Source organism: Epinephelus fuscoguttatus, linkage group LG17 (assembly GCF_011397635.1).
Source record: "Epinephelus fuscoguttatus linkage group LG17, E.fuscoguttatus.final_Chr_v1".
Classification (NCBI taxonomy): Eukaryota; Metazoa; Chordata; class Actinopteri; order Perciformes; family Serranidae; genus Epinephelus; species Epinephelus fuscoguttatus.
Window position 1 is genome coordinate 32,967,358 of NC_064768.1, and position 12,857 is coordinate 32,980,214.

Consider the following 12,857-nt stretch of genomic DNA (forward strand, 5'->3'; position numbering starts at 1 on the left):
AGTATGTACTTCTGACAGGTCAAAGACCAAAGTGAAATTTTATATAAGTTCATATTTTTGAAACTCCATCATCAGTCGCTCTGTGACGTCATGTCATATTGCCATACCTTAGCTTTTGCTGAAACGACGCCCCTGGGTTGTCTACAGCCTGGTGCCTTTGCTCTTAATTTTGACAAACCTCAATAGCAGTGGCTACTCTTGAGTTTCCCTAGGTAGGCTAGCTATGGATTCCAAATCCGAAAAGGAACAGTCTCCAAGTATAATAGAGAATTTGATAGTGTGTGACAGATTTGCTTGCTTTAACTGCCAAATCTGCAAACTGAAAGCACCAAATAATCATAAATAGCCCTCTGCAGAGTTACCACTTTGTGATAAAACATAACAATCAATGCTCATTTAGAACTTTAAGTGACATTGTGCGGTGGTGAAAAGGCCTAGAAATATTAGACCCCTAAGGTCAAGATAGATGCAAAACATGTTTACTTATATTGAACAATCCTGAATGGTCTCACTCCGGGGAGAAGTCAAAGAGCAGAGTGACCTGGCAAACACTGGGATGGGGAAACATTGTGATAGGGAAATAGATGTCGTTTGCAGAACAAAATGCGACAGAACGCCAAACACAGTTCTGGAAATGGCAGGAAATCACACACATACACACACACGGAAGGTTACGTATGATGTTTATCTGAGGAGGAGTGTAAGAATGTTTGGCGAACTGTTCTACAGTGCTGTCTCATTGTTGCGGCATTTGAAGCTGTAAGCTGTATCTTCAATAAAATATGCCGCAAGTCTGTGATTGACCCCGTGTCATACAAAGTCTTTTTTCAACAGTTGATAGGCTGATTTAAACTTAGTAAGCTTTGTTATCTTTATTTTAAGCTACAGACAGATTTTTTTGGGACCGACAATGGAGCTTTTGATAGTTTAGGTAGCCGACCCCTGCCCTGACCTAAGTCTTTTAGTAGCATAACCCCAGACAGATGTGAACCCCAGACTTCAGTGTCAAACCCTCCTGTGCAGTAATCTAAACCCCCTAACAAAACTGAAAACATTTTTTGCAAAGCATGTTTCCATCAAAATGAATTGGTAAGACAATTTTGTATATAAATGTCATTTTTGGGGGAAGAAAAGCAGCGTGCTAACTTCACCCTGAGTGACTTTGTAGTTGGATGGACAATCTAAGCAGTATCACTTTGGAAGAACCGAGATCCTGTCAAATGGAGGATGGTTTGAGCATCTCATCTAAATCAAAAGCACAGAAAAGGCTTGGGTTGTTTAGAAGGGCTGAATGAGGTGTGCAAACATACTGTATACATTGAAAATTACCCTCAACCCATTACTCCGAGGGGTAGAATGAAATGCGGCAGAGGATGAAACTAGATGGTGGTGACTTTAGTGAAGTTTGATTTAAGAGGAGCCGTAGCAAAGGCTGTGCAGGCTCAGAGCAGAGAGCTGAGATCTTGAGAAAGTGTCCTACCACAAATATCAGTCAGCTTGATGAGCCAGAGGACAGAAGCAATTACATCGAGAGCAAGAATAACACAGGGTTTAGGAAATAAAAACATTACTATAAGGACGCTCTATGACAAGTAAGGTTTAAAACCTCATTTGAAGAGGAGTAATTGCACTGCATGTTATTTATGAATCCTGAGGTGAGATGTACCAAACGTCTGTGTTGATCTACATGCGCAGCCTCCCTCCACTTCAAGATTTTGCATTTAAATTGGAATATTTATCCATTCATATGGCGTAAATCATGTGACGCCATAGTCTCGATCTATCTTCCATGAGACTGCCTTTGCATTTCAGTCTAGATCCGCAGAAGATGAATTACAATCAGATCACTACAGGAAGCACATTCCAGAGTTTGGGAGCCGGATCCCCTCTGGTCACAAAATTGGACCTGGGAACAGCAAGAAGTAGCTGATTAGATGATCTTGGAGCACACTCAGGCTCATAGGGTGTTAAGAGATCCATTATATACTCTGGGGTCAGTCCAAGTTTTGCTTTAAAGGTGAGTAATATAATTTTAAAAGCAATTCTAAAATGTAGAGGAAGCCAGTGCAATGATGCTAGGACAAGTATAATGTGCTCCCCTTTGTTAATGCCCATTAAAGGCCTGGCAGCAGAACTTTGAACCAGTTGTAGCCACGACTAAGAGGCAGGAACACACATTGCAATAATCACTTCTTAAAAACAATCAATTTATACCGTTTTATGCACTTGGGTAATTTATGACAAGGAGCACTAAATGTATTCTGAAGACTCGAGGTAGAATAAAACCTTACTGAGACACTTAATGAGTTTTTTTCCCTTAGTTTATCAATGGTTGTATTTACTATCTAGAACAGCACAAGACTAAAGTATAGTTAAGTAATCTTTGGGGAGCCAAAAATGCTTCTCTTTGTCATTGTTTGTACTAAGCTTCTTTGCAATACTTTTATAATTTGTCCTAATTTGAGACCATGCTTATAAAACAGCAATTATGTGAGGTGTAATTGGTCTCAGCAGCAGATGTTGTGGGTTCAGCTGTCAGTCTACACAGCGAGGGCTGTCTTACTAAATAAATGCTTCTCCTTTAAATAGCCTACGTTGTATCTATCAATGCAGCATTTATTTATAAAAAAAATTAATAAACTCAATTAAAAACAAACACATAATTTGAATTCTTTTAATTTACTCCTCTTTCCTGCCTATTCATGTCTCCGTAACATAACCATCCTGTATCATCCTCATCATCTGTCCCCATGGTAACAACATCCAGTCGTCTACACGTCACAGCTGTGTTTTCCATTGTCCACATAACATGCTGCTAACAGGAGACCTTCCTTGTTCCCTATAGTAAATACAAACTACAGAGTGAGTGTTGCTATCCACGTTGTCATTTTCCTCTAACATTCAGCATGATTTTGATAAGTTGCATTTGCTCGCGCTCTGGTTAACCAACGTTATTTTCTGTGACGAAGTGCTAATTTTCAGCTAGCCGGCTAAGCTAGCAAGTAAGCTATGCTTTGTGGGTAGCACTTGGCGTTGCTAACAATGCTAACGGTACTGATACTGGTTTGTTTTTAGTGCAGTTTGGCACTTTGTTCGGGCTATTATTGTCAGTTTAACCGGAATGTTACCTTCCAATGCTCGACTCACAATAATATCAGTGTGAAGCAGATTTATAACGTGATTTAACGTGAATGGCTACAGCTAATGCTAGCCACATTTAGCTACTTAGCTTGTTAGACAGGGATGTGAGGTGGCGGCACATCTGCAGTAAATGTGTCACTGAGGCTGTTTGACGGAATTACCGTCCGCACCAGATGTTATTAGGTTAAAGAGAAGTTGTGTGGTTAACTACTGACCAAAAGAGCAACACTTTGTGTCAGTATTTTGTAGCATTTTGAAGCGGCGCTGCTGTGCATTTGTTTGCTAGCACTTTGCTAACAGCTAACGCAGTGTGCACGTGAGGAGCGTTCCGGGGTGTTATATTTGTCCCAGTTTCAGCATCAGAGTTGTCTCATAAAGCTGTTTGGCTGAATCCAATTAAACCTGTGTTTCGCGTTTCTGTTAACGCAGCTTGATTCAGTCTCAGTGGTCTGTGGAAAGGTTTGTAACATGTAAACAAACATCAGTCGTGGGGCCTGAACTCAGATAAATCTGAAACACAGGGTGATGTGAAGAGCAGAGCAATAGTTACCTCAGTTAACCCTCTTGAAGTGGCAAAAAGCTGCACATGTTTTCCTCTGCAATATCAACATAGAACTTAGACCAGTAAAGTGCTGCTCAAGTTGCAGTGCACTAGCTATTAAGTGTACAGTGAGTCTAATGTGATGGTAAACCTAATGCCAAGATCACACTGTGACACACACTGTTTTACTCCTCTGTTCGTGGCATATTTGGATTCCCAGTGGTATGTCATTATTAATGATTGGTATGCCGCTGCAGTTTTACTGGTACATATTACGTCCCACTGGCATATACTGATTTTTATGATATGCCACTACTCATTATGGTATGTGTCTGCTATGGGCCACTTATGCTGGCAGATGCTGCTCTCCACTGACATAGACTGGTGATTTGGCACTCATGTTAGTGTCATATTCTAAATTGTTGGTGGTACGCCACTTTGACAAGTGTAATGCTGCTGCTTGTGTTTTCTCCTACAAGTTTCTGATGCTGGTAGAGATTGTTGTGCAACACTTCTAACATGCTGCTCACCATGATCACTGTTCTCGGGTGAATTATTAAATGTAAACATGATTACATGGCAGCAGTCCCCTCATGTAGGTAGACAAGGTAAAATATACCTTCCTACTGTCGATTTGTGTCAAGCTTAAATCTGGAATCAAGCATTTAACACTTGATCGAGAGTGGTACAACACTGTCTACTTTTCAGGCTTGATGCTTGAAATTTGCAAAAACATGAAAATCGAGCTAAGCTAGGTTATTCTCCACAGGATCCTAGGCTACTACAAAAAAATGAATGGATTCTTGTTTGGCTAATATGATACATCTATAGAGTTAAAAGCTTACTCAAAGTTTTGAAATGATTTACACCTTAAGGAACATCACAAAACACACTGGTCAACCTCAACTGACACCTAATGCCTCAGTATAAATGTAGACATATCAGTTTTTGATAAGCCACTTTTGGGTGGCAGTGGTATTCTTTGGATTAATCTGCCTTTGATTGTGTATTTTATATTATAATTATCCATCCTGAGCGCTAAGGCTGGATCTTCTTACAATGTGTGGGTGTCGTATTCTTTACGCAACACATTAATAACAGATTTTACATGTTGTATAACAACATCTCTCCATTTATCTGCATTTTAAAGAATTATTGTTGTATTGTACTGCTTTTTACCGCACTGCTAAATTCAGATGTGTTATCCTGCTGTATAGACATCAAAGCACACTCAGACTTTGTTTTCATGTGTTCTATTCTCTGCTACTTTTCGTTTTAGTGGACCGCAGTTTGAAGCGCCGGCAGGTGAAACCCCTCGCTGCCTCTCTCTTAGATGCCTTGGATTATGACAGCTCAGATGACAGTGACTTTGAAGTGGGAGATGCCTCAGGTAAGCACAGAATTTTTAATGTGTAGACGCCTTATATAATTGTACATCCTAATTAAACAATGTTAAAAAAGATCCCAAACTGTAGGATTTGTTGCAGGCTTGCTGAAGCTTCTGTGTGTACAGCCCCCAGTGTGTAAGGAAAAACTTTGTTGGCTAGTGACCTCTTTAAACAAATCAATATCTACCTGTGACCCATTTTTGGAAGCTCTGGCCTTAGTCCTACATTGTATAATGTAACGGATTTTTGAATGTTTAAGTGCTAAAACTATCAAAAAGAGACAGTGTATGTGGAATGAAGCTACACTCTGTAGTACCACCATACAACCAGAGTGGAGTGAGTGTTTTTGTAGTTCCAACAACTTCCAAAGAGTAATTCGTCCTCTCCCTACCTGATCGCATCACATCAGTTTCAGGAGTCACATTTTCCCACTTAAACATTCCTCAATGTCATATTAGTGGGCTGATTTAATCTTAAAAACATAATGTTTTTGAACCAAGACCTCAGGTTTTGCATTAAGATTTTCAGATTAAGTGCACTATAGCTGTTACTTCAACATGTCATACTATTTAATCAACATTTAAGTAAATATAATGAGCTGAGAGGACTCACAACATCCTTACGTCCTCCACTGCTCTAACTTGTTAGCAGATGAATTATTGCTTGATGATGGTAATCACACTGATGGCTCAGAATAAATTGAGACTAATTTGTTTAACAAAATCAAACAAGTTGCACAACTCCTCACCATCACACAGTGCTTCATTAGGGCCAAATTAACCTTCAGGGGTGCCCTGTGGCAAAAATGACTTTTGGTTTCATACTGGTATCTGCACAGAGCCCCAGTGACTTGCTGTCAGACGAATCAGTAGGTACTGTGTGTATAAATCATTGTAATGGGGCAGTTTTTCTGCTTTTTTAAGCAGTTTTTGATTCACCACACCTCTGTTTGCATTCATTTTTATTTAACAGTTTTTGGACGTTTTTGGAAACAAGTGACTCTCGACCCTCTGAGTGGGTGTTCCCAGTAGAAACAGGGTTGCATATCCTGTTACCACTGTTCTCTGATAATAGTTTGAGGATAACACTGAACAGTCAAACTACAGTGAAACAAGAGGACAACAAGTTAATGCCGACTACCATCTACTACAGGTCATACACTGACAATGTAGAAATACCTCATACAATCTCACCTCAAAAAATCTGCACCATCCCTTCAAATTAGGGCTGGGTGATATGGTTAATAAATAATATCTCTGTATTGATTTTCTCCTGGCTGAGCCTTCCCCCAAGGTGGCCTTGTGGTTATTTGAAGAAGTCTAGCAAGTTTGTTGTGAAAGTCTTTCCTGGTGTGTGTGAGAACACCTAGCAGCACTTTGCTGCAGTGACTTACAAGTTTGTGCTGTTAGGGATAAATATGTTGCATTAGTCAGTAGAGTTGGGTGGTATCCAAATTTTGTTACCGTTAAACCTTCCCCACATTTTCCCGGGGTATACGGTATTACCGTGACTAATTAAAAACCACTTTAAAGGGCTCACCGGGAGTCGCCAAAATGTCGGCTCGTGCCTATACCGTTCAGAAACATGATAACAATCATTACATAGGCCTAAGAATACTGAAAAAATAACAACAAAACATTTACAACAATAACAACTTTATTAATAAATAAATTCAAAAAAAAGGTGCAAATGCAGCAGTCAGCCAAACAGAATGAAATAACAACACTGTCTGTGGGCTACAGTCCACTTCCAAAAAAGTATCAATAAATAACAACGGCGGTAACGATAATGTGTGCTATACAGCGACCGATGGTTTATTTTTAGAACCTATCAACATAAATCAAATACATTAAAAGCACAGCTCTACAGCATCCAGTACTAGGGCTCATCAAATAAGAAAAACAAAACAATAAATAACAAGGCATGACTGAAAATGGACATATATATAATCCTATCCTGAGAAGCAACGGGAAATACTGTTTGTTAGTTTAGTTTGAAAAGTTCACCCTCTCCAAGTCCCAACGGTTTTGACCGTCAGAACAGGCTACTCCTCACTGAAAATGACATAAAAACAAAGTATAATGATAACTATAGCAGCATCCTATGCTTCAGAACTATTCAAGGTTTTTTGCCAGAAAAACCAGCATGTTTACTTTTTCCAGCTGGAGCAGGGCACGTAGTGGATTGACAACTTTGGCCGCGGTGCTGAATATGCACTCTGATGGAGAGCTCGTGGCACAAACGCACAGGTACTTTCAGGCAGCCCTCGACATCAGAGGAAAACGCCTGGCTCCATCACATTTTCACCTGAGAAGGAGGTCTTCGTCTCCCTGAATAACAGGCTTGCGACAACAGGCAGTTATCTCTGCTCCTGCTCATTCCTGTATGGTGCCAACCGGACCTGCCGCCGCATCGGCTTTTCTTTGAAGGAGACTGCCCACAGTCATCTGTTTTTCGGTGGTTCGGGTTGTGCTTCTCCCTCCTCCACTCTGATGGAAACTGGACCTGCTGCTGCTGCTGCTTGCAGAAGTAGTGGGGTTTTTGGGAACCAACTCGCTTGATGCGCAGCTTGCCATCTTTTCTTCTCTTTCTCACGTCTGAGCTGTCACGTGACGACATCACATCTGAAAACTTTATCAAATGTCATCTCCCGACAACATTTATGAGAAACATTATAGCCTATTATTAGTTTTAAATTGTAATAGTATTAAATTGAAAACTCAACCACCACACATACATAAGTTCTGGACAAACAGTCATTATTTAGACATTAAATAAATTCTATTTAATATTATATCAGGCCACTGTAGGCCTATATGGGCAGCAGATTTTTTTAATGACGGTAATGAAACTGATACCGTTGCTATTTTTAGATACCGCAGGATGCCTTATTACCGTATTATCGCCCAACCCAGTTAGTCAGCCACGTGTGTAGATAAGCTTGGGTTGCAGTGTAGAGGTTATTGAAAGGCTGTGTGTTGTGTTTGCTGCCACAAAAAAAAATTAAAAAGTCTGTGTTAATGTAACGTTACTACGGCCATCTTCTTTTACTCCTCACAGCAGATCGTTAAAAAGCTAGTTCGCTGATAGCAGCTACAAATCAGACTGAGGTCAGTTAGAATATCCTAAAACCAATGGTCTCCCAAATAGGGCTGCAGCTAATGATTATATTAATTTTCACTGATTAATCTGTTGATATTTTTCTCGATTGATAAGTTGTTTGGTCTGTAAAATTTTAGAAAATAGTGAAAAATGTCGACTATTGTTTTCAAAAACCCAAGATGACGACCTTGAATATCTTTTTTTGTCCACAACCCAAAGATATTCAGTTTAATCTCATAGAGGAGTGAGCAGTGAAGTCTGAGGCTAGTATCAAAAGAATTTTGACTTTTTATTCTTAAGAAATTGTTCAGATCAGTGAATTGATTATTAAATTAGTTGGCAGTTAATTTGATAGTTGACAACTAATTACGATAGAGTTACACAGATGGAGTAATAAATATGTTTGCATAATTGATTACATGACATTTAATTTTTTTGTGTAATTTTTTAGATATTGTACATGGGTGTCATGACAGCTCCCCAAAGGTGAAGCCAAAACATCTCGATCCCCTGTGATGACAGGCTGCAGTATAAGTCATAATATTATTTACATCCATGACCAGTGGAAACACTAAAAACTTGAATATGACAAAATGGTCATCGCACATTAATTGATATTTGAAAATAATGAATATATTCAATGTATTGCCCAGTCCTACTTTAAGTAGGAGATACTATCACTTACGAAAAATAAATAACATTTAATTTCTTGCATGTGGTTATTGCAGTTTTAAACAAATATGGTCAGAATTACCTTATGTTCACCTTTTTATTTTGTTTCTGTTTTGTGTTCTGATAGGATCAGACGGCACAGGCAACGGCAGTGATGAGGAAGGGTCTAAAGCGAGCGCTGCAGGTTCAGAAAGTGACTCAGACAATGCTGGTTCGGCAGAAGACGGTATAGATGAAGAGGAGGCCAAAGACCTGGCTGCTGAGGACAATTTAACGGAAGATGAAGAGAAGACCAAACAGCAGCCTTCCTCAGACAGCTCCACCAAAGACACCCCCGCTGTCTCCCCACCCAAAGGCCGACGCAAGAGCAAGAAGACGTCCGCTCCGGAGCCTGAGCCTGAGCCTGAGCCTGCTGTGGCCCCCGACACTGAAGCTACTTCAGCATCAGGGTCTGGCAACGCAAACACAGAAGAGTCTCAGGCCGAGCCTAAGAAATGGAATTTCCGCAGGAACCGCCCCCTGCTGGACTTCACCACAATGGAGGAACTGAATGAGATGGATGACTATGACAGCGAGGATGATAACGACTGGAGACCCACAGCAGGGAAGAAGAAAGGCAAAGCAGCTGCTCAAAAAGGAGGGACCGAGGAAGAGGGGGGTGGCAGTGCTAGTGACGATAACGATGATGACGACGACGATGATGACGACGACGACGATGATGATGAAGAAGACGATGACAAAGAGGATGGCGATGACAACAACAACAACAACAACAGTAGCAGTGACAGTGAAAAAGAAGCGAAGAAGCCCAAGAAGAAAGTGAAGGGCACCAATACTTTTGATGAAGAGCTGACGAATGACAGCATGTCCCAGGGAAAGGGCAATGAGGTGAGTGCCACTCCTTGAGCTATGCATTTACACGCTGCATGTCGTGTTGAAACAGCAGCGTCATGTGACTTACTTTTGAAAGTATTTCTTGTGTCACAGAAACCACTGAGAGTGAACTTGTGTTTTGGATGTCAGCATACAGTCCGTGATGTGTCGGTGTTTTGTTCTGGTGCTCTGCACAGATCTGACACCTGTCCGCCCGCTCACCTGTTCTCATCCCCATCTCTCTAAAGCTCAGTGCGCTGGTGGGGCAGCACAGAGGTTCCCAGGGACCACTTGTAGACATTATCTTGTATTTTAAGGTTCAGAAAATATTCCCAAATTTACAGATACGTAGGGTACGACTACAAACTTTCCTGTTATCTTACACCGCAACGTCTGCCGTGACAGCAGATATTATATTCACCCATGTCAGTGACAGTGGTGTTTTATTTTCCAAGGGATGTGCTGCGTTTTTTCCCCTTGATAATGCTACATTATGGTAACGTGATAATGCGATTGTGTAGATGATTCTGATGCTCTCTAAGCTCAAGATAGGACAATTATTTAATGTTTTCTTCATAGAATAGTTTCCTGGTGACCCACTCAAATGAGCACCTGTGAGTCCTGGAGACTCACTGCACTGAGAACCTATTAACATCACTGCATTTAATTTTATGAATTTAGTGTGCATGGGTTATTCATTGTCTGGAATCTATGTAAGCAGGGCAAATCTGTGTACTTCAAAATATGGTTATTTATCCCAAGTCATATTGTTATTGCAATATTCCACAACAAATATCACATGTTTGCCTGATATCGTACAGCCCTAGTCAGGAAGCATTTTGGATTCCACACCATAGATAAATGGAAGACATTTCGTGTTTGTTAAATTTAGTTTGAACTTGATGATTTGATGCTGAATGGTGCAGTCCGCATTCAACACCACTGCTGATAAATAACCTGGTCTTATTCAAGGCCTGGTCCACATAGCGTGTTTGCTGTTCAGAGTCTGGGAAACAAAGTTGTTACAGCAAAACCAGAGCAGCAAATGAAAGATTTCTTGAAGGTGTAATAAGGCAGGTTTTGAAACATTTTCCACTTTTAGTTGACTAGTGTTGTGGTTGCTGAATCATGGTTGTAAGGTACCAAAGGTTGGCACTGAATGCTTGATCAGTTTCTTAGTCTTGTTTTCTTATTCTCTGTTACGACAGTGCCTGATTTAATCAGAATCAGCTTTAAGTCATGATTGTGTTATTTGTGCTTGTGTTTTTTTGGACAAACTTCTTGTGAACTCTGCTTTGTGCTAATTGTCAAAAAGGCTTAGTGAGAGAACTGCTACTCTATTGAGCCTTTGAGCATCGAAGCAGATCCGGTCTTCCATCTTGTACTAGTTATGTAAACCACTGCAGATGAATTAGGTATTTGGCCTGCACACTGGCTTCTTTGTATGGCACTCCATAATACCAAACAACAATATGAGTCACAAAGTCACCATATAATCCAATGAGAGGTTTAGATGGTATCAGACTGATTCCAGGAGAATTTCTGCCTTTGTTGTCATCGACTTAGCGCAGTGTCCATGAGCATTGTATGTGGGATTTACTAACTGTCAGTTCCTGGATCTGTGGTCAGATCAGAGGGAGTGGACGTTGATAAGTGGCTTAACAGTGCCTCTGTTTCCTGATTCCCCAGGATGCACTGCTGGACCGGTCTCAACCCTGGAGCACTCAGCACATCCTCATCTGCTGCGTCTGTCTGGGAGACAACAGCGAGGACGCCGATGAGATCATTCAGTGTGACAACTGTGGGGTGACTGTGCATGAAGGTAAGATGCAGACTTAGTACAATACACAAGTATGTCACAGAGGTACAACAGACTCATTCATCTCTATTCATTCATAAAATGATACTCCTCTGAACTGTTGAAATCCTAAATCCAAAAGTCCAACTAACTGAAAACAACTAGACTCACAAGTCAGTCTTTAGACTCTTTGCTTAACTAAAGACTGATGTCTTTCTCCCTGATTTTGTGTTTAGATGGGCGGATACAATTTCAGAGGTTAAAAATACTCCTTACATTGCAGAACCAATAGTTAATCCGCAGGGCGGTCCTTCGGTGGCTCGCTGAACTCTTGTGCTTGTAAACATAGTCCGACTGCGTTAAAAGTTTTAAACAAAGTCGCTGTAAGTCCTTCATTTCCACAATCTTGTGGACTGAGCACATGTTTGATAAAACGGAGTTAAATCTCTTGGCATCCATTTTCAAGCTCTCTGTGTGTTTGTTTCCTTGCGGACAAGAAAAGGGGGAGCGCACATTTCCGGGAGGGCGTGTCCTTTTCAAAAATGCAAGAGGCGTGGCTTTGTTGCCGGTGTTAAACACACTTTAGAAAGGAGTGTAGGGTTAGCTAGCTAGCTACTGAAGATATAGCCTACTGAATGTATACACATGCTGCTTTTGCTTTTTAATGATTATAACAGTGGGAAGGGAAGCAGGGAAGATCCCTGCCCATCCGTCAGCGGAGGTCCGGGTGCTGGCAGCGGCACGGGGGTGAAACCAAACACTGCTCATCTGCACACACTGTGATGCCACACAGCTGGTTCAATATCAGCAAAGTTTCCCTTTATATTCATTGTCTTGTGTGGCGATCAGCAGTGATGTGGTGGTTCACTTTTACACTGTGATCTGTAGCCTATAGTTCGGCTTTAGCTTTAGCTTTAGCTCAGTTTGACATCCTGGATATATCCTTCAAACACAGACTGTAGACCCCTCCTCAGGGAGTGCAGTTAGTTACAGTGTGGGCTCCGTGCTTACTCTAACAGCTTGTCGGACCATCACAAAGGGGCAGGGCTTAGTGAAAGGTCAATCGCATGACTGAGGACTGAGACCATGATAGAGAGACACAAGGATTGTGTGTGTGATAGAGACAGTTACAGAGAGATGGGAGCAGAACGTTGACCATTACATGCAGTGTTTCTGTTAGTTATTAATAACTTACTCAGGATGCTGCTTTTTTTCACTGCTTGACCTGTCTGCTGCAACCTGTGGTTTTTATACACCAGTGAATTTAAAAAGAAAAAGACAACTTTTTAATCATGATGGTGGGCTCAGTGGTCGATGACTGACTGCCATCAGCGATGGATGA

At 41.0% G+C, this 12,857-nt stretch overlaps 1 protein-coding gene across 3 annotated transcripts in view; it reads left to right on the forward strand.

Moving 5' to 3' along the window:
* The first annotated feature begins 2,756 nt into the window (after positions 1-2,756).
* The window catches only part of phf14 (PHD finger protein 14), a 100,255-nt gene continuing 90,154 nt past the window's right edge, over positions 2,757-12,857 (forward strand). For all 3 annotated transcript variants that reach the window (XM_049602769.1, XM_049602770.1, XM_049602771.1), the window contains exons 1-4: positions 2,757-2,862; positions 4,962-5,072; positions 8,972-9,732; positions 11,407-11,539. In XM_049602769.1, the coding sequence (XP_049458726.1) occupies position 2,862; positions 4,962-5,072; positions 8,972-9,732; positions 11,407-11,539 (1,006 nt within the window). In that variant the 5' untranslated portion in view covers positions 2,757-2,861. The remainder of the gene's footprint in view (positions 2,863-4,961; positions 5,073-8,971; positions 9,733-11,406; positions 11,540-12,857) is intronic.